Source organism: Mustela putorius, unplaced genomic scaffold, assembly GCF_011764305.1.
Source record: "Mustela putorius furo isolate JIRA1106 unplaced genomic scaffold, ASM1176430v1.1 tig00537227_pilon_pilon_pilon, whole genome shotgun sequence".
NCBI classification, from domain to species: Eukaryota; Metazoa; Chordata; class Mammalia; order Carnivora; family Mustelidae; genus Mustela; species Mustela putorius.
In genome coordinates, this window is record NW_025422368.1 from 41,974,040 (window position 1) to 41,996,071 (window position 22,032).

At 34.7% G+C, this 22,032-nt stretch overlaps 1 protein-coding gene across 1 annotated transcript in view; it reads left to right on the forward strand.

Moving 5' to 3' along the window:
• The window catches only part of CAND1 (cullin associated and neddylation dissociated 1), a 41,455-nt gene extending 20,717 nt beyond the window's left edge, over positions 1-20,738 (forward strand). Inside the window, exons 3-15 of the mRNA XM_004752470.3 lie at positions 582-736; positions 2,429-2,552; positions 4,154-4,410; positions 4,498-4,603; positions 5,949-6,094; positions 9,171-9,463; positions 10,895-11,036; positions 11,354-12,847; positions 14,013-14,108; positions 16,544-16,713; positions 16,794-16,958; positions 18,297-18,404; positions 19,175-20,738. Coding sequence (XP_004752527.1) covers positions 582-736; positions 2,429-2,552; positions 4,154-4,410; positions 4,498-4,603; positions 5,949-6,094; positions 9,171-9,463; positions 10,895-11,036; positions 11,354-12,847; positions 14,013-14,108; positions 16,544-16,713; positions 16,794-16,958; positions 18,297-18,404; positions 19,175-19,399 — 3,481 coding nt within the window. The 3' untranslated portion in view covers positions 19,400-20,738. The remainder of the gene's footprint in view (positions 1-581; positions 737-2,428; positions 2,553-4,153; positions 4,411-4,497; positions 4,604-5,948; positions 6,095-9,170; positions 9,464-10,894; positions 11,037-11,353; positions 12,848-14,012; positions 14,109-16,543; positions 16,714-16,793; positions 16,959-18,296; positions 18,405-19,174) is intronic.
• Positions 20,739-22,032: the final 1,294 nt, after the last annotated feature.

Consider the following 22,032-nt stretch of genomic DNA (forward strand, 5'->3'; position numbering starts at 1 on the left):
ACGCAAACCTATAATAATAATAATATAAAACACTAATATGAACAGAATATCCAAGGTTCTTTGGGAACACAGAGTAGTACTAACTTGTTCGCTTTTTGTAACCAGTGGTTTGATGCTTTTTAAAATTTAAACAGGAAAATAGAAGGAATGTGAATTCTTTTGGTTCACAAGGTGGAGTTGGTGATAGATGAGAGGAGGAAGGCAGGATCAGAGTTGGCAAAGTGATGTATTGGATGAAATTGCTGTTTCAGGTAAACCATAGGATCTTTGTTAGGAGCAGACTCCTAATTAGCTTTTTTAGTAGTAAAAAATGTTTTGTATATATGAAGGATTGGGAGAGGTAAAAGCATCTTTAAGTTTCATGAAACCATGGTGGATATCAGTGGGAAAACTGGAAACCAACTGCAAGGAACTTATCAGTCCAAATTTGTTTTACACCCTTATTCATATACAATGGGATGATACAGGCATAGTGTCTTTACTTTGTGTTAATAGTTGCTAGGCAGAAAAAATTAATGCTTTTGTCTATTTTTGTTTTTGTATTTAATGTAAATTAATTTTTTTTCTATTTTATATTACAGTCTTGGACCCTTAGTGAGTAAAGTGAAAGAATACCAAGTAGAGACAATTGTAGATACCCTCTGCACTAACATGCTTTCTGATAAGGAACAACTTCGAGATATTTCAAGTATTGGCCTTAAAACAGTAATTGGAGAACTTCCTCCAGCTTCCAGTGGTAAGCAAGAGCACTTTTTTCTTCCTAGTTCCTTTTTACCTGGAGCTGTTCTTCCTTTCATTTGTTTTTTCCTCCTGGCCAGGGAAGGGGAGTAATGTCTATCAGAGGATTTTTGTAAGGATCTCTTTGAACAAGTAAGAGGAAAAATGTCCAGAGTCTTATTTTTGCTTAAAATCAATTTTCACTTTTAAATGAATAATATTTTGACTGAATTTAAGTATTTTGTAGGAATAGCAAGATTTTTTATTGTTGTATTTACCATGGCTACAGAACAGAGTTAATGCTAACCTGTGCATTAAGGGAAAAGGTTAGCTATCTATTTTCAATATTAATATTGCTTTGCATCAGAATTTGTGATGTGTGAAACATAATACTGTTTTAAGACAGTTGTGAAATAGTACAGTTTACTAGTATCTTTATTAGGGCTGACTCTGTAGCTACTTTGGTAATTTAAAAAATTTAAAATGACAATGAATTTGTTAATTAATTAGACTTTGGCCTCTGACACAAATATTTAGGTAATGCAAATTTTAGAATTGATCTTGACTACCAAGCTGTTGGCTAAAATCAGCAGGCTGAAGTTGTTGATGGTCTTATCTACAGGTTAAGTAAAATTATTATCTACTTCATGGAGAGATGTAGACTGGTAATAGTGTAGTCTAAGTATGTAGTTTTTACTCATTTACTTAACAAATATTTAATCTTTTGCTGTGCTAGCCATCATGCTAGATTGGTTTGTATTATTTCAGTAAGTCTAAACATCAGCCATATGGGTCATAATATTCCTAGTTTATTGACGAGGGAACTGAAACACAGAGAGATGAGGTTAATGCACCCAAAGTTGTGATTACCTATTTGGGTGAAGATTCAAATCCTCCATTATCTTTTAATCGAAAGATGATGCTTTTTCAGCTGTTTCTTATCAGTGTGACTTTATTCTTATTTCTGTAAAATATTTCTTATATTAGTTATATTGATGTTTTCCTCATTTCTTTTCATTGAAACATGTTTGTTTTTAGCTGATTTCTGGTTCTAACGAATTCTGTTAACCGTTTAGATTAATTTCTTGTTCTTTTTTTCTCCCACCTGCCAGTAATAAGACAAATCTGCTTCAAAATAGAATAACCTTGATTTATGAGTTCTCTGGAACAGCATTTCTAGTTCATCATAATGAAGTTTTGGAGTCTTTGGATTGGAATAGGAAGGATCTTACAGGTTTACAGCTCTCTCTCTTTTTTAAGAGATCATGTTGTTAGAGCTCAGAATATATTTGGTTTTTAATTTACTGAAATTTTAAAAAGTCTAGGTTGCTAGTAAAGAATATTCAAATAGAAGAAAATTCATTTCTGTTCTCCAGTCTAGAGGTGCAAACACTACAGCTCCTATTGGCTCCATCGTCGGCAGTCATGTCAGTATATAGAATACTTGTCCAGTAGAGTCTGTTGAATTGTTACTGTTTTGCCTGTGTCATATACTCCTTCTGCAGTTATTATCTCTTATTTCTGCTTATATCTAATAAATTACTTGGCTAAAAACAACCCGTTTTGAAATACTTACTTTTCTGACATGGATCTCTTAAGTCCGTCTCAATTATAATCATTTAAAGTTGTTGATTATCTAGTAAGCACCATGAATATAAGGTAGAGTCATTATACTTGCCTTGAAATTATTCTTGGTTTATTATTCATTCAGGCTCTGCATTAGCTGCTAATGTATGTAAAAAGATTACTGGACGTCTTACCAGTGCAATAGCAAAGCAGGAAGATGTTTCTGTTCAGCTAGAAGCCTTGGATATTATGGCTGATATGTTGAGCAGGTAAACATGCCTATTATTTGTATTATTTGTAATGCAAAAACTATGTGCATTTATTAAAAACACCTTTTGATAAATATAATTTGGTCTGAAATTGTCCATGTTTAAATTGTGGTGGTTCATAAATATGTGGGAGGGGAGAAATAAGCTAATTATATTTACCACATCATATTGCATAGCAGGCATTTTTTGTAGTTTTGAAAAGTAATAAAATTTGTGATTTGAATATGTCAGCATAGTTTTTATGTTTTACATAAAACATAAAACATTTAATGTTTTAGATCTTGATAACAGGGATTTCTCTGTTAAATAAGAGATGTGCTGCTAGGAGTAGCAAATTTTCCAGTTAAAATAATGGCATAAATTTCAGCAACCATAATATTGTATGTTTGGGGAGAATGGAGCTTGGCTTTATAATTTGTTTCTTGTTTGCTTTCTTCTGGAAGTCCTCTGTTTGCTTTTCCTTTCTCTCTGAAAGATAGGAAGATATAATCAATTCCAAGGGGGAAAATACCTTAAAAGACCTATCAGTTATAGTGTATCCCTAATTCTCAAAATCATTACGTCTTCATTGTTGTGCCTTCACTTGTGCCCGAGTCACTGCAGCTTGGAAATAGTTAAGTGCCTTTCTATGGTACATATTTACAGTAGAAGGTGAGCGCTACCATCCTGGTACACATAAGAACTATATTTTGCTATAGGAGAGAAGAACAAAAGTGGAACTAAATACTGAGACTCTTGGTATGTTTCAGGATTTAAAATATGAGAAGTTTGTTATGGCAAGAATGACATTTGAATTTAGTTTTGAAGAATGGGTAGGGCACAGGTGTATACATGCTCAGGTTTAGAATATATCAGCATAAGTCATTTTGGAGTTGGGAAACATTGTATTCTCGTTTTCCAGAATACATAGAATGAATAGAAAAGTAGTAGGAAATCATTTTCATAGGTTGTGGTCATGTTGAAGAAGGTGAGGAATTTATACTTAATTTCGTAAGTAGTAGGTAGTAAATACTCAGACTTTTTGTTTTGTGTGTTACTGGATCAGTTGCAGGGTCCTGGCACACAGGTGTTTAACTACAATTGACTGCCTAAACTGCACATGTGAAATGATTTGGAAGAGGGTTGGACCAGTAGGATCGATGCAACTTAGTACATAGATACGTTGAGGAAAGACCATAGGAAGAGGGGGTAGTCAAGAGGTTCTGAGATTTGAGATGTTGATTATAAACCCCCAGAATAGCTTTAGAGAAAAAGCTATTAATAGGGAAAACACTATACAGATCTTGGAAAAGTGCCAAGATTGTTGATTTTTTTTGTGAATTCTTAAGCTTGTTGGTTGGATATCTTATAGAAGGGGGTATGGTTCTGGATTCTGGAATTGAATTTTGGGATACAGATTTCAAAACTGCATTTACTTATTAACTCAGCTTCCCAGTTGGGTTGGTAGAGAAAGTATTGTTTTAATCTAATTCTGAATTTGGATTAGCGTTGTCTAAGTTTTTACTCTTTGAATACATTGAGGTCAGAGGCCGGACATTTCAGTAGTGCTCAGACCTCTTGAATTTATTTATGGTTTTCTTTCTTTTTTATTTTATTTTAAGGCAAGGAGGACTTCTTGTTAATTTCCATCCTTCAATTCTGACCTGTCTGCTCCCCCAGTTGACCAGCCCTAGACTTGCAGTGAGGAAAAGAACCATTATTGCTCTTGGCCATCTGGTTATGAGCTGTGGAAATATAGTTTTTGTAGATCTTATTGAACATCTGTTGTCAGAATTGTCCAAAAATGATTCAATGTCAACAACGAGAACCTATATACAATGTATTGCTGCAATTAGTAGACAAGCTGGTCATAGAATAGGTAAGAAATGTTTAAATACTTCAAAATTTTCTTCAATTTAAAAAAAAAAAAAAAGAATGTTTTTAAGAATGAATATGCTTTTCTTAGGTGAATACCTTGAGAAGATAATTCCTTTGGTGGTAAAATTTTGTAATGTAGATGATGATGAATTAAGAGAGTACTGCATTCAAGCCTTTGAGTCATTTGTGAGAAGGTAAGTTTTTAGGATCTCTCTATATTCAAGTAAAATTTTCCATTGAGAATAGAGTAATTAAGATCTAGAGTAGGTGGGTGAGGAGAAATGGGTTATTTTACTGACAGCCAGGATGAGTTTTGGTTTCAGATGTTTGATTAGAATAAATTCTTATTAAACAGTAACTGATAACCAGTGCAGTATTTGAAGTAGATGTGATCTTATATTTCAAAATATGGTCCTTATATTTGATATGTTTCCTTTTTATTGTTAGTACTTGAAAGAATTTGGAAAAGTATTTATGGTTGTCTTTTGGTTTAATTTAATAATGTAGTCTTAAAGAGCAGCAGGGTAAAAATTACCGGTCCAAAAATGCGTAGTGAATTTTTTATCTTTCCAACATTTTTTGAAGTTTGTCACATCCATTTTGCTAGGGTAGTGAGTCTTCATTTGGAAACTTTAGTTCTAATACTAAAATCTTCAGTTATGTGCTAGAAAACCATACTCGCTGAGGAGCAGAATTTTTTGCCTTTGGCTAGAATTGACAGTTTGGGATATAGCATAGTGTCTTGAGACTTCACTGGTTGTTATCTGCAGTAATCCCTTGCCCACTCATGGTTTTTTAAGAAGTAGCTTATGGGGGCGCCTGGGTGGCTCAGTGGGTTAAGCCTCTGCCTTCAGCTCAGGTCATGATCTCAGGGTCCTGAGATCAAGCCCCGCATTGGGCTCTCTGCTGAGCAGGGAGCCTGCTTCTCCCATCTCTGCCAGCCTCTCCGCCTACTTGTGATCTCTCTCTCTCTGTGTCAAGTAAATAAAATCTTTTTAAAAAAAAGTAGCTTATGGTTATACCAAATTTTTAAAGACAGAAATTGTGGGATTTGTTTATGTTGTTTTAATTGAGAAACATAAATTTTTCTTTTTTTGTGGGGCATGTCTATATTCTGTCTCTCAGCATATAGCTGGGAGACCAAGCCTAGAAGTATATGCACTGGCATTTTCACAAACAGTCCTAGTTGCTGAAGAGCATATTCACTTGGGCTTAGTCTTCTAGTCTTATGTTGAGAAGATAGAGCATATACAGATTTTTCTTTATACTCACCACATTAACATTAACCATTATATATATCAGTTACTTGTAAGAATCATCCTGATTTCAGAGATATTAGAATGGGAAAAGTTCATCTTAAAATTAAGTGTAATTTGAAAAGTAAATATTTTAAAATATGCAAAGTCATTGGTATTGAAAGACTGGGAACCACTTTCCTATGCTGTGTTGTAAGGAAGAAAAAAATCTGGTAATAGAAGGTGTCAGTGAATCAAGGAGAAGAGTACAGTTATTCAAGGCAGCTTTTATTTTTTTCTTCAGATGTCCTAAGGAAGTATATCCTCATGTTTCTACCATTATAAATATTTGTCTTAAATATCTTACCTATGATCCAAATTATAATTATGATGATGAAGATGAAGATGAAAATGCTATGGATGCAGATGGTGGTGACGATGACGACCAAGGTAGTTCAAATTAAATAGAAGGAATTTGTTAAATTTTCATTTAAGACCCAGTGTTATAGATGGAGATGATCCTTACTTAGTGAAAGGGAAAATGACCTCAGTATTCAACAAGAGCAGATTGATTAAATAAATTATGGGGCATCCATGTACTTAACTGCTGTGCAGTATTTTCAGAATCTAGAAGAATATTAAAGCAGTTACTAATACGTTGAGTGAAAAGGTGGGTAATGGAAGTTATGTTCCAGTTTTATTTTTTTAAATACACAGAAAAAAACCTTACTAGTACATTTATAATTGCTAGCCAAGAGAATTGTGTTCTTTATTCATATTTTCTACAAGGGGTATTTGTGAGGAGGAAAATGAATGTTATTTTAAAACTGTATTGTAGATACACATATTCAGCAGTTATGGTTGGTTTTATATGTTACTTTCTTGAAAACTCCTAAATGTTATTTGAGGCCCCATTTAACTTTCATGAATCATCTAAACATTTCTGAGGCTCCGGAGATTGATGTCATTGTGCTATGATTTGTAGTATTTACTCTGGAAAGGAATAGCACTTTCAAGGACATACGGGTTGCTCATGTTTAGTTGTTTCTACTAGGATTAAAAGAATCATAGTGGAGATGATTAAATGGGTAAGTGATGAGGTATGTGAGTTGGTGGATTTCCTGATAATTTTTCATATTTTTAAATTTGATTCTTTGAATAAATTTATATTCCTCCAAAGTCAATAATTTATTTTTTAAAAAGAAAACAGAAACAGCTATAAAAAAATCCCTCCTAACCTGGTATTACACTCTGGTGGCTACTGCCCAGTTTCTCTTAAAACAGGACTCAAAAGAATGCTCTTCAGTTCCTTTTTGTCCTTCTCTCTTGAATCCAGTCTTTAAGTGATGGACAGGATCACCAGTGACCTTAGATGTTTGCCTATTTCTCATACCAGCAGCATTTCATTTAATTTCCAGGATACCACACTCTCCTGATACTAGTCCTATTTTTGTAATGATGTTAGTCCTGTTTTTGTGATTACTCTTTCTCAGTCCTTGTGCTGGTTGCTCTTCATAACCCTGATCACCAAACTTTGGAGTGTTCCAGGGCTTAGACTTTTCTGTGATACTCTAATATTCTTGTCAATCTCAACTAGTGTCCTGCGTTTAATATCAGTATACTGAAAACTGAAATTTTTCTTTATTCCAGATCTTTCCTGTGAATTTCAAGTTTGTATATACATCTGCTTAATTGATTTACTGGTTAGGTGTCTAAAATAATCTCTCCACATCCCCCTCCTCCCCCCAATCTACCTAACCTGTTTATTTAGCCTTTTCTATCTCAGAATGGTACCCTTGTTTTAGTTTATCATGCCAAAAGCTTTGGGGTGACACGTGATTACTTTCACACCCTCTTCATTCAGTCTCCCGTCTCAGGGCTTTCCCCTTACTTATTTTCTTCCTTCTCAACATTTTTATTTTCTTTCTTACAACTAATTGCTTTTGACATATTGTAATTATTTTCTACCCACTAGGATGTAAATTTCTTGAAGTCAGAGACTTTCAGCCCCTTTATTGACTACTTAATTCCAGTGCTTAGGATAGTGCTTGACACACAGAAGACACTCAGTAAATGTGCTGTATTACTGAAGGGATTGTAATAGAGAGTATCCTTTGAAACACCATTAGGCAGTATAGGTTTCCTGTTTTTGATTGTTGGTTTTTCGTGTGCCAAGTACTTTTGTTGAATAACTAACCAAGTCCTTCAGCTGTTTTATCTGTTTGCATGGATTATACCTAATAACTACCTTTCTGCCATACTGTTATTGTAACATAAAAGCAACATAATTTCAGTAATTGGGTATTTAATGTTTTAATAACCCTTTTTTCAACAAAGTATATTTCTGCAAAATAATTCCCATAGTTGGGTTGTTGTGGGAAAAACTTCATTTATTAATTTGCTTTTAAATAGTCCATTTTGATACAGTACCTTCTAATTGTTATTCACATATGTATTGGTGAATAAGTCAAATGCCTTGGGTTTAGTTAGTATTTTGTTATGTAATCCTAGGGTTTTCTAAGGCATAGCTGGCTACATTTAACTGTCACTAAGCTCATTGGAATATAAGCCAATGCAAAGGCAACATCTTTTTCCCCCAGTGAGGAATCAGCATTTCAGGGCTATTGTTTGATTAATTTTAGACTGTCCTGAGAACAGCTGGTGTTTTTACCATCCTTCTGACTTTGTTACCCAATTGATTCAGCCTTAGAGTGTTAGAAGGAAATAATTTTCAGAGATTTCACACAACATGAAAGTTAATGAAGTATACATAAGTGAAATGGAGTTGATAGCATTGAAACATTGTTTTAAGGTTTAACAGGAATTTGGAGAAGATGGTGTTCAGTTTTTACATGGTGCTTTGTTCTTAGCAGAATTTTCTTGTTGCGGAAGTATAGTTTCTTTAAACTACCTTAAAAGAATATGTTGAAACGTTGGAAATACACATATTTTTTCCTAATAGCCCATCATCAAATTTAGTGAAAAGCCTTAGAGCTACAAAGAAAGTGGATGTCAAGATTTCCTTTTCTCCCCAGCATGTCCTGGGATTGGTAACCATGCTTTTTTTTTTTTTTTTTTAACACCTCATCTACAGTCATCAATCTTATATCCTGGTTTATTTATTAATTCTTTGATTGTTTGATTTTCCTATAGTGTCAGATGAGTCCTTTGAGCTTCTTTTCATACTGTTTTAAAGGCTGATTTTACAAATACTTATGTTGTAAAGAAGTTTCACATGTTAGAATCACCATAAAGATTGATAAGCTGCTCATTACGCACAATAAGTAAGAAGATGATTAACAAGTTTAAAACAGGATTCTTTAAGGTTGATTTATTTGTAAATTTTTGTAATCTTGTTAAGTACTTGTTCTTTTAAAGCTTCTCTATTTAAAAAAAATAAAAATAAAACTTCTCTGTTGCTGTATGTCAGTGAAAAGTTATAAAACTTAGTAACAGCTTACTTTCTGTATTAAATGATAAACTTTTCTTATAATTAATAGCCTGTTAACATTAAAACTTCTTTTAGGGAGCGATGATGAATATAGTGATGACGATGACATGAGTTGGAAAGTGAGACGTGCAGCTGCCAAGTGCTTGGATGCTGTAGTTAGCACAAGGCATGAAATGCTTCCAGAATTCTACAAGACTGTCTCTCCTGCACTGATATCCAGATTTAAGGAGCGTGAAGAGAATGTAAAGGCAGATGTTTTCCATGCATACCTTTCTCTTTTAAAGCAAACTCGTCCTGTTCAGAGTTGGCTCTGTGACCCTGATGCAATGGAGCAGGGAGAAACACCTTTAACAATGCTTCAGAGTCAGGTCAGTTTAAGTATGGTTGAAAATCGTCCTTGGAAATACAAAATTAAATTTTTTTTAATATACGGAAATCTGAGTCCTAGAACATCTTCAGAAGAGTGAGCAGACTTCTGGGATATGTTTATGTAGTAGTTTATATACATTAATATTATGGTACTTATAGTTTATTCTGATTTGAGGTGTTCTTGATTTTACTAGATAATTTTACTGAATCTTAAAATTATTTTAATATTATCTTTGATGATATTAGAGTTATGGAGTCATACTACTTGTGACTGAGAAGTACTTGTAACAGAGAAATCTTAGAGTTACGGAGTCACACTACTTGTGTTCGTACCTCACTTTGCTCCTGATTCAGCTGTGTGATCCTGGACAAGTTAGTCCAGTTTATTAAACCTCATTTTTCTCATTTGTAATAAGTTTATTTACTTAGAATGCACTATCCACGGTAGTGAGAAATGATGTGGCCTATGTAAATGGTCTAGTGCCTAGTACATTGTAAGGACTTAATTTACTAATAACAACTGGTATAGATATTTTTTTACTTCAGGACCTCTTCTCTAAGATTCTAAAGATTAGAGCTGTATTCTACTTACTGAGTATTTAATGCATGCTAGGCATTTTCCTATCTTATATCTAATCCCTACAGCAGCCCCATGGCATACATATTTGTTCATTTTTATAACATACAAAAACAGTTGTGAGACTGAATATAAATTAACAAAAAAATCATGGTGAACCTAAAAGTGAACACTGAAGGTTAATTGCAGAAGGAAATGAGAAAAAGTGTATAGAAGTCAGATGAAAATGTGGGAAATCCTGATGATGTAATGAATTAGGTGGTTTTCTTTTATCTCTAGCTCTCAGATCACTGTTCGATTTGGCATGTGTCTATATATATCCTCTTACCTGTAGGATTAGTAAATAATCTGTTTAGGTTTTACCAACTAAGAAAATATTACAAAGTTTAGAAGCAGATGTTTTTGAATCATAACCTTGCTGCTTGGAGCTACATTTTGAAGTGAGGTCTGTTTCATTGTCAGAGCAAAGACAAAGACCCATTTAATGGTTTCTTTTCCATGATTTGTCCTTTTTCTTTTAATGCAGTATCTGTGTTATTTTTGTTCAAAAGCCATTTATAATTTATTCCTTAAAGTTTGGTTGAAAATTTATTACTTGGTTTGATTTCTAGTTTTGTGCATTTCATAATCAAGGAAGACTTTTCTTGCTCTGTAGAAAGCTAATGATAGCTTTTCTCTATTACGAGTATAAAACAAATAGTTCCAAGAGACCATATGTAATAGGTACAACAAAATTTGTATGAAACAGTCTTGTTAAATTCTTCCCTCTCTCCCCAACTCTGATAATTTGTGTTAAGTGTACTGAGGAAATACCACTAGCTGAAACCAGCTAATGAGTGTGTAATAATTACAGGTTCCCAACATTGTTAAAGCTCTGCACAAACAGATGAAAGAAAAAAGTGTGAAGACCCGACAGTGTTGTTTTAACATGTTAACTGAACTGGTAAATGTATTACCTGGGGCCCTAACACAGCACATTCCTGTACTCGTACCAGGTATGAAAAGAATAAAAGAATAACAAATCACTTTGGGGACTAATTAGAGATTTTCTTAAGTCTTCAATAAGTTTAAACGTTGTTTCCTTCAAAAGGTAATTTGTGACAACTTAATTTACACATAGACCCATTTCAAATGCATAAAGTTAGAAATTTTCAAGTTAAAAATCTTACCTGTAATGTTTATCGTAGATTGTGGAATTTCTACTACTTTAGAGATACAGTATGATGAAGTAGAAACTTTACTAATATTTTAGGGATTAGTTTTTAATTTTTCTTAAGACTACATAAAAATTATTTTTCTGTTGGCTTTTTAGGAATCATTTTCTCACTGAATGATAAATCAAGCTCATCAAATTTGAAGATTGATGCTTTGTCGTGTCTCTATGTAATCCTCTGTAACCACTCGCCTCAAGTCTTCCATCCTCATGTTCAGGCTTTGGTCCCTCCAGTCGTGGCTTGTGTCGGAGACCCATTTTACAAGATTACATCTGAAGCACTTCTTGTTACCCAACAACTTGTGAAAGTAATTCGTCCTTTAGATCAGCATTCCTCGTTTGATGCAACTCCTTATATCAAAGATCTATTTACCTGTACTATTAAGAGGTTAAAAGCAGCTGACATTGATCAGGAGGTCAAAGAAAGGGCTATTTCCTGTATGGGACAAATTATTTGCAACCTTGGAGACAATTTGGGTTCTGATTTACCTAATACACTTCAGATATTCTTGGAGAGACTAAAGAATGAAATTACCCGGTTAACTACAGTGAAGGCGTTGACACTGATTGCTGGGTCACCTTTGAAGATAGATTTGAGGCCTGTCCTGGGAGAAGGGGTTCCTATCCTTGCATCGTTTCTCAGGAAAAACCAGAGAGCTTTGAAACTGGGTACCCTTTCTGCCCTAGATATTCTAATTAAAAACTATAGTGACAGCTTGACAGCTGCCATGATTGATGCAGTTCTAGATGAGCTCCCACCTCTTATCAGTGAAAGTGATATGCATGTTTCACAGATGGCTATCAGTTTCCTTACCACACTGGCAAAAGTGTATCCCTCCTCCCTTTCAAAGATAAGTGGATCCATTCTCAATGAACTTATTGGACTTGTGAGATCACCTTTGTTACAGGGGGGAGCTCTTAGCGCCATGCTAGACTTTTTCCAAGCTCTGGTTGTCACTGGAACAAATAATCTAGGATACATGGATTTGTTGCGCATGCTAACTGGTCCAGTTTATTCACAGAGCACCGCTCTTACTCACAAGCAGTCTTACTATTCTATTGCCAAATGTGTAGCTGCCCTTACTCGAGCATGCCCTAAAGAAGGACCAGCCGTAGTAGGTCAATTTATTCAAGATGTCAAAAACTCAAGGTCTACAGATTCCATTCGTCTCTTAGCTCTGCTTTCTCTCGGAGAAGTTGGGCATCATATTGACTTAAGTGGGCAGCTGGAACTAAAATCTGTAATATTAGAAGCCTTCTCATCTCCTAGCGAAGAAGTTAAATCAGCCGCCTCCTATGCTTTAGGCAGCATTAGTGTGGGCAACCTTCCTGAGTATTTACCGTTTGTCTTACAAGAAATAACCAGTCAGCCCAAAAGGCAGTATCTTCTGCTTCATTCCTTGAAGGAAATTATTAGCTCTGCGTCAGTAGTGGGCCTTAAACCATATGTTGAAAACATCTGGGCCTTACTGCTAAAGCACTGTGAGTGTGCAGAAGAAGGAACCAGAAATGTTGTTGCTGAATGTCTAGGGAAACTCACTCTAATTGATCCAGAAACTCTCCTTCCACGGCTTAAGGGGTATTTGATATCAGGTGGGTACCTAGATTTTCTTAAAATTTAATCGGCAGTTGGTAACCTTGAAAGATGCCTAATGCAGAAGTAAACCCTTTTTGTGTTGTGTTACATGTAGAACCTCTTGCCTTATGTTGCAGTGTGGAGCCATATTCAAATGACATTTTGTTGTTTAAAAAGGATAGAGTAATAGGATCATGGTTAAATCTGTTGTAGTTCCTTTTGTTCTTTATATTTTAATGTTACTCTTATCTTGAAATGTGGAAAAGAGAGATGTCTCTTGAATTAATACATACCAAGGAGCCTTGGTAGTACTAATTTTAATACTAAAATTAGTGAACATAGTTCAAATGAAGGATCCTAGAAGACTTCGGATTTACTAGTGTCAATTCCTTTAGACCAAGTAGTGGGTAAGAAAAGCGAGTGCTTTCTTTAGAAACTGCTTTTTAAGAAAACATTTGAAGATCTTATAAGCTATTTATAGGTTTAAACACTTCCCTTTTGTGAGAGCTAGAATCTCCACTGTTGCTCTTCTAGGTCTTTTCCTTCCCAGGAGACATTATTTCTTTTGAAATCTAATGGGATTATATTTTATGGGTAAATTTTACCTCCCCTGAGAGCAGTGAGTACCTCCCCTCTTTTTTTTTTTTTTTTTAAAGGTTTTACTTATTTATTTGATGGAAGGATCATAAGTGGAGAGGCAGGGGGAGGGGGAGGCAGGCTCCCTGCTGAGCAGAGAGCCCAATGCAGGCTGGATCCCAGGACTCCGAGATCATGACCTGAGCTGCAGAGGCCTAACCGATTGAGCCACCCAGGTGCCCCAGTACCTCCCCTCTTGACCAGAGAGAATTTTTTTTTTTAAGATCTTCAAAATTTATTTATTTATTTATTTATTTGACAGAGAGAGAGAGAGAGATCATAAGTAGAGAGGCAGGCAGAGAGAGAGGGAAGCAGGCTCCCCGCTGAGCAGAGTGCCCAATGTGGGCCCCAATCCCAGGACCCTGAGATCATGACCCGAGCCGAAGGCAGCGGCTTAACCCACTGAGCCACCCAGGCACCCGACCAGAGAGAATTTTAAGAAATTGAGGACACTGATGTCAGTTGAAGTGGTTTGAAAATGCTGAAGCTGTCTATGGATTTTAGTGAATTTACATACCAGTAGACTTAAAATTTCTTTTTAATTAGGTTCATCATATGCCCGAAGCTCAGTGGTTACAGCTGTGAAGTTTACTATTTCTGATCATCCACAACCTATTGACCCCCTGTTAAAGAACTGCATAGGTAAGTGGAAACAAAGTTAAACATACTGAGTAATAATTTCAGTAACTAAATATTACCAGGGAACTAAAATAAAATGTGTGTAAAGGCCCGATAATTGATAATGTTTGATCTTACATACTTAAATTCTATCAACCTTTAGTTTGAAGTTATCAGATAATTTTGCAAATAAATATACTGGGATGTCTTCAGAGTGAACTACATTTTTGGTCTGTCTGGCCAGATATGAATCAATCTTGATTTGATCTGTTAGAGCCCCAATTTTCTGTTCTTACCTATAAGCCCTCCAGCTCCCAAGGAGATCTGTGGAGACAATGTAAGAATAAAAAACAGTAGAATTAAGAGAGAGCCAGAAGAGACTAGAGCTGTCTCTGTATCTACAAAGACAAGAATTAGTTTTTAGGGTTATTTTTAATGATTTTATACTTCACTGTGTTGTTTTCATAATCAGTTTTCCTAGAGTGGGTAATACCTAAAACCTTGGTGTATTCCTAAAGACAGAGCAACAGAGATACCAGCAAAGTGGATAGACGGATATGGCAAAGAGGCTTTGTAGTTTTGGGCCATTCTGCAGTAGGCCAGAAAGGGGAAAAAAAAATTGTAAGGAATTACAGAAATGGGTTATTAGTTCAGAATAAGAGGCACATAGGGATAAATGGATGCTATTGTTGGGGCCTGGAAATAAAGAAGGTCTGAATTGGAAGATTTTTGCCGTCTATTCTCACCTGTTTTTGGTTTGACTTCTTTATTTTGAGAATAAGGCATCATGAGTAGGAGGGGCAGAAGGAGACTGAATCCCAAGCAGACTCTTCCCTGAGTGTATAGCCCAACAGAGGGCTTGACCCCACAACCCTGAGATCACAACCCAAGCCAAAACTAAGCATCAGCTTCTCAACCAACTCTGCCACCCAGGTGCCCCACTTTGATGTATTTGACATTTTTTGTGTTGTACAAGATAGGACAAAGGTGAAGAGTCCTGTGCCACATCTCCAGAGACAGATCCAGGTTGACAGGTCAACCTTTGTGAGTCATTGATATAGTTATTTGATCAAATGATGGTCATTCTCATTGAATTTTGATCTTGTTTTGTATTATTTGTGACTACAGTAACATCAGAATCACCTAGGAGGCTTTTTAAACATTGTAATAACTAAACCAAAGAGTTGGGGATAGGTAATCCTAGTGCATATCACCATTTGTCCATAATAGTAGCAATATTATAGATGCTTTCTGAAAACAAATACTTTATTCTAATTTATGTCTTAGTAATTGTAAGCAAACAGAGGAGTAAGAAGGTTTAGTCTGGTATATTTAAATTTTTTTGATTACAAGGTATCTCCTGAACACTTCTTGTAATCAGAAGTTTCTTGGGTGGTCAGCCTTGAATTTACCAGTATATGGTGTCTAAAGTATTATTTCCTTCCCATTCATTCAAATTGCTGTTGTGATTGATATATTCAAGTCTTGACACCTCTTTTCTTCCTGTGTATTCCAAAGGACTGCTGACTGTAGGGTTGAGATTCTATAATGATGAACAGTAACTCCATGTGAATATTAGGGATGTCCCAAATACTATTTGGTAGTATACATGCAATTTAGTCTACTCGTGTAGCCTAGCAGGTTTACAATTCTCATTTTGTAAACTGAGAAACTGAGGCTCTTGCCTAAAATAACTTGCCAAAAGTCATATAGTTGGTGAGTGAAGCAGTTTGGATCACCATCTGTGTGACTCCAAACATCTGTGCACTGTAATTTGTTCCCATTTGCAAGATAAACCAGACTTATTTCTGCTTTTTTTGGTCCTGTGTTAGGTTTCAGTTTTCTCCTTTTGTATTTTTAACCCTCTTACAAATTCATATATTCTTCATTAATGATAGAAATAAATTTTGAAGGCACGTTTCTCTTTATCATCTGATAAATTATAAACTTGTTAATTGTATTCAGTTTATCAAGCAATGGATCTAGTCCTAATCCTGTTTATCTTCTTTTGAACTCAATGTTTTTAATTCAGTTTTTGTTGCTTTCAGTGAAAATACTAATTTTGAACTCTGAGTAGAATCATTTATGTTATTTTTATAGCTGCTGGCTCCACCACTTCTCTGTGTCGCCTATCTTTTTTCATATATCTATAGAAATAATTAGGGAACTTTTGGGGCTCTCTCATGCCATATCCTCTGCAATATAGAATGCTGCTGTGAGTCGATTATCATGTCTGAATGTAATTGTGTTTAATTGGTAGCTTACCTGTTGCCAAAGGCAGCTCTGTGGTTCACTTAATCTAATCTATCTTCATGTTCTTATTCTGTCGTCACGTTCTTCTGTGACCTGCATTGAAGAAATGACAATAATATAAACAATAAATTTATCCGTTTAGAAAAAACATACCTATTTTGTTTTAAGGCTACAGTGACTGTATATTGCTTCTTAACGATTTTCAGGTGATTTCCTAAAAACGTTGGAAGACCCAGATTTGAATGTAAGAAGAGTAGCCTTGGTCACATTCAATTCAGCAGCACATAATAAACCATCATTAATAAGGGATCTTCTAGATACTGTTCTGCCACATCTTTATAATGAAACAAAAGTTAGAAAGGAGCTTATAAGAGAGGTAAGCTAGTTACATTACTGTTTATCTAAGCTTGTCTTTTACTTTTAAGTATACCCACACATTCTTTTTTGTTTCAACAGGTAGAAATGGGTCCATTTAAGCATACAGTTGATGATGGACTGGATATTAGAAAGGCAGCTTTTGAGTGTATGTACACACTTTTAGACAGTTGTCTTGATAGACTAGATATCTTTGAATTTCTAAATCATGTTGAAGATGGTTTGAAGGACCATTATGATATTAAGGTAAGATGTTTGTGGCTATTTATAGATTGTTTTAGAAGAAAACTTCTATAGTGACTTTCTGTAGTGGAGAAGAAGGCTGTATGACTTTCACCCTTGTAATTTACTTGTTTATTTAAAAAAAAATCGGTTTGCTTGTCATGAACTTAGTAAGTTTGTTGTAAACTATAATATGCAAACGTAATAGTGATGCAATGTAATACCAGTTGCCATACAGGAAAAATCCAGAAACCTCATTGGAGGAGCAGGTCAAGCCTAAGAAATACTCTGTGCCAGCTTGCTTTAGTGCATAGTTTCTAAAGCTTTCCCTTACTCAAGAGTCCAGACAAGTTTTGCTCTTTAGAGTATAATGTGTGATGATTTTGTCCTGTCTTAATATTGGATAGTAGTCTTCCATCATGGTCTTAGCTAATTCTTCAGACTGTTCTTAGCACTGTTCTACACGAACCATTTTATTTACTGTAATGAAGGATTTTCATTTTCCAATATGATACTGTTGGTTTAGTATCAAGAGTTTTTTTAAAAGATAACACAGAAGGACTGTTTGCATATACAGAAAGCAATCTGTAGAAGCAACTAGAGAGAAATCACTGCTTCTTAGGTTTAGAGTATAAACTTTGCTCATAACTGTTTTATTTGTTATGTTGGTTTTAAATATGAACTATAAAAGGGTGATTTTAAAAATAAGTACATTGTGTTTGTTCTGCTCTTTGGGGCCTTCCTTTAGTCAAGCAGGGCAAAGGGGGCAGCTGAACAGTAATAGCATACTGTCAGAATCCCAACTGCTATGTTTCCATATGTGCATAACCTGATCCTCTAAGAATTCAATGAACAAATCTCCAAAAGAAGTAATAGAATCCTCCTGTTTCATTCTACAGTTTATAGTCTAAAGAGAAAAAAAGACTATGGGTTACTGGATTGACTGAATAACCAGTATTTTTTGATATTTGCTAAGACACGAGAAACTTACTTTGAAGCTTTTCTCCTAATTCAGTTATTTTCTTGTTCAATGATTTTCCATTCTGGTATACACGTGCTTCTTAAAAAATAATGTAGAAATGGCCGTATCCTGACAGGTAAAAAATCTCTGGGAAAGGGACTGAGGACTTGGGCATATTTCTGAAGCTCTGCAGTGCTGATGTGCAGCCAAACCTGAGAACCACTGTTAGTTCTGTACTCTAGGACCACATTATAGGTTAGATCTGGCTAATGCTTTTAACTAATATTCCTCAGATAAGATTTGAAACTTTAGTCATTCCTCTTAAAAACTTTGTCAGAGTTTGGAATATTATCTTTAGAAAACAGTGCAAAGTCTAAACTTTTTGTTTTAATTTCTAATAGATGCTAACATTTTTAATGTTGGTGAGACTCTCCACTCTTTGTCCAAGTGCAGTACTGCAGAGGTTGGACCGACTTGTTGAGCCATTACGTGCCACATGCACAACTAAGGTAATCATTGATTGACATCGCCTGCGGCCAGACTGGGCATATTCAAAATTCCTAGTTGATTCTGTACTCTAGTTTTCCAAATTTAACCATGCTAACCCCCTATGTAGCAGTTGGTTTTAAAAGTTAACCTGTTGGATGTTTGAGAAAACTTAGCACTGTTAAATGCTGTTTCTAAAAGCTTTTATGTAATGTTATAACAGTATGATACATATGTTGGAATACTGATACAGGATAAAGAGTGATAGGACCATGAAAGAGGAAATAGTGAATTCTGGTGGAGGTGGGTAGAGGTGGGAGTCATAGAAAGCTTCCTATGAGAATGATGACATTTAAAGTGGACCTTGAAAATGAAAATCAGGATTTTTAGATTCAGAAGGTAAAACAGGACTTTTCATACAAAAATAATTATATATATTAAGACACAAGATTGGTCAATACATGATGAAGAATAATGAATAAACAGGGTAGCCAGAGTTTTCTTCTCCAGAGTAGGACTTGATAAGCAGGTAAGGCTCTGTGTCCCACTCTTTGTTTCAACCTGATGGCTCTGGATTTTGTTTTTTAAGGGGCTTGGTATAAAATGTTCCCTCAAAGGAAGAACAGCTACTGCTAAAACGTTTAAAAAAATAACTGTGTTTAGAGTAGAAGAATGTACCTTTTGGACCTATAAAACAATGGTTTTGCTTTATTTACCAGAAATTTCTACATGCTTAAATTTTGTTCAAGAGTTGTCTTTATAACACACAGTATAAATTTACTCAATATTACAGGTGAAGGCAAACTCAGTAAAGCAGGAGTTTGAAAAGCAAGATGAACTAAAGCGATCTGCCATGAGAGCAGTAGCGGCACTGCTAACCATTCCAGAAGCAGAGAAGAGTCCACTGATGAGTGAATTCCAGTCACAGATCAGTTCTAACCCTGAGCTGGCGGCCATCTTTGAAAGTATCCAAAAAGATTCATCATCTACTAACTTGGAATCAATGGACACTAGTTAGATGTTTGTTCAACATGGGGACCATTATATTGACCATATGATGCACTGAATTGACAGGTTAATCATAAGACATGGAAAGAAGTATTTAAGGCTTCAAAATGTTCCATTTTTTTTTTTTTTTCTTCATGGAGACAGTTTGGCTCTCTTCCATTGTTGTTTTTGTAGCATTTCTTTCAGAGACATGTATTTCCACAATCTCCAGAGGTTGTAAAACCACTAATGTCTTAGTGGTTAGGGCAACATTTAAAAAATGGAAACTAAAAGTTAGGATTTATGGAGATAGGGTCCAGTATCTATTTGCCCTGTAATGTTTAGGATTAAAATGTTAAAATTTTGTGACCATGAATTTCTTTCTTTTATAAATTTTCTTTTAAAAATCAAAAATTCTACAAGATGAAAACCATGTTTTTCTTGTATAATTTTTTGTTTCGGCAACATAAATTGATTTTTAGCTGGCAGACAAGAATATCTGTGTAAGATTTGTTACATTTCAAAGGGTTTGGCAGTTTAAAAAAGAAAATAAGGTTTATCATTTTTTAAGTATGGGGATTAATGATATCCCTGTTGCGCACACTAATTTTGCATGAACAAGTTTACAAATATGTATTGTCTGTAAAGCAGCATGTGCAGATTATTCATAATATCAAAAGTTAAAATAAGTATTATTGTATTAGTGCAATTTTCAGATATTTATTTTTGCACAGAAAACATATCTGGAGAGAGAGAGAGAGGGAGGAGTAAATTTTTGAAACTTTGGTTTTCTTAATGCCAGTGTGAATTTGCAGATGTTTTCAGCAAATCAAGTCACAATAACAATTTGCCACTTTTTCTATTATAAATTTTCTTACACATTTAAAATTTGAATATTTAAGTACTCAGTTTTTCTCAGTTACCCATTTGTGTGTGTGTGTTTCCACTTAGAAATTTTTAAAACCATATGTTTTCTTTCATTCCCTTTGGATCCCTGCATTCCTTATCAAAGGATACAAATACTGTGTATGCTTTTGAATTTTATTTTTAGGAAAATTCTGAAGCTGACTATCACAGGTTTGTTAGCTAATATAGTATTTTCTTTTAGTTGAGTTAGACCCCCCCCCCACTTCTTGTAGAGCTAATTTACATATTGTATTTAGTAAGTGTTGACTACTTTTCCTGATTAAGGGGTCTGTGCTGGGGGGAAACAAAGCTTTGCAGTACCTTATATTGTAGTTAAAATTTTATTTAACATATCCTTCAGTGAGCTCATTTCACACTGTAGCCTCTTCCTTCAAATTTGTGGTGCTCCTGTAACAGTAAGAACTAATTTCTGAAATAAAAGACATCTCCTAATGCTGTGCAAACATAGTTTACATGTATTGAAGGAGGCAGTTGTTAAATTGACCAATTTAAGCAATCAGATATTTGAAAACTGCACCCTTTATTTTTGAAACTGTGAATTAGAAATACTTTCCTGCTGTGTAACTTCCTGCTTTGACATCCAAATATGCAGTGATTTTAATTGATAACATACTGTGGTTATTAGATTAACAGCTTGATTTCAAATGTTCAGATGATAATGCATAAGACATCATTACCAGTAAGGATTTTAGTACATTAACATAGAACGTTACATGAAGTTGGTGCCATTTCAAAAATGTGGCAGGTGATACTCTTATACCATAATTTGCATAAAACTGTAATAGAAATTTATTTTGAGATGTCAGTATATTATGTACTATGCATTACCGTGGTATAGATGTTGTGGATATATTTAAGTATTTGGTTACATGGTTTCACAATAAATTACAATACTGCAGGCTCTAGGACCATATAGGAGACTGACATGCATATGTTGTGTGAATGTCTTAGTTAATTGTCTAAAGTTAAATCCAGATACTTTTCATGTATTGGATTTTTTTTTTCTTTTTTAACTTCCAAGATGGTGTGGTTTTTAAGTCTTGGAAGTTGGCAAATTTTTCTAACATAGCTGAAAGTATCTTTTAATACTAGTAGTAGATACGGTTTTAGTGGTTTTTAAGAGAGATGTATATATTTACATATATATATTTGACAAAATTAGAATTTGACAAAATTAAGAAAACTCATTTTAAATGCTGAGTCCTGCTGATTACCACTGTACTTGTAGTGGTCATGTTAATACTAGAATGGAGGTTGCAAGGTACGGAGTCCGGTCATAGTCTGCCACTCACACTATTACCTGTCATACACATATTATGAGGACCTTCTGATTAGGTTTCCATATGCAGGTCTCTCAGGAGAGCTACAGGTTACTAGAAAAAAGCTGTTTGCTGATTTTTCTTGAGGACACATCAACTATTCAGAACTTTTTTTTTTTTTTTTTTGCTTTAAGGTTAGTTTGCACTTTGAGGTTATTTTATGAAACTAAAGTGGAATGGAAATTTAGTATGACAAGGCCGATATCTAAAAATTTGCATATAAAATCAGTAGCAGTGAATGATAATTATTAAGAAGGTGGTCAGGTCTTCACATTAGTGATGGCTGAAGCTTCCTAACCACTGGGAATTAGAATGTTTAATAAAAGATAGAGGAGTATGATTTCATGAAATTTTTGAATATTTACCAAAAAAATTTATGAATCCATAATTAACCAAATCAGGTTTTTTTCCTAACACT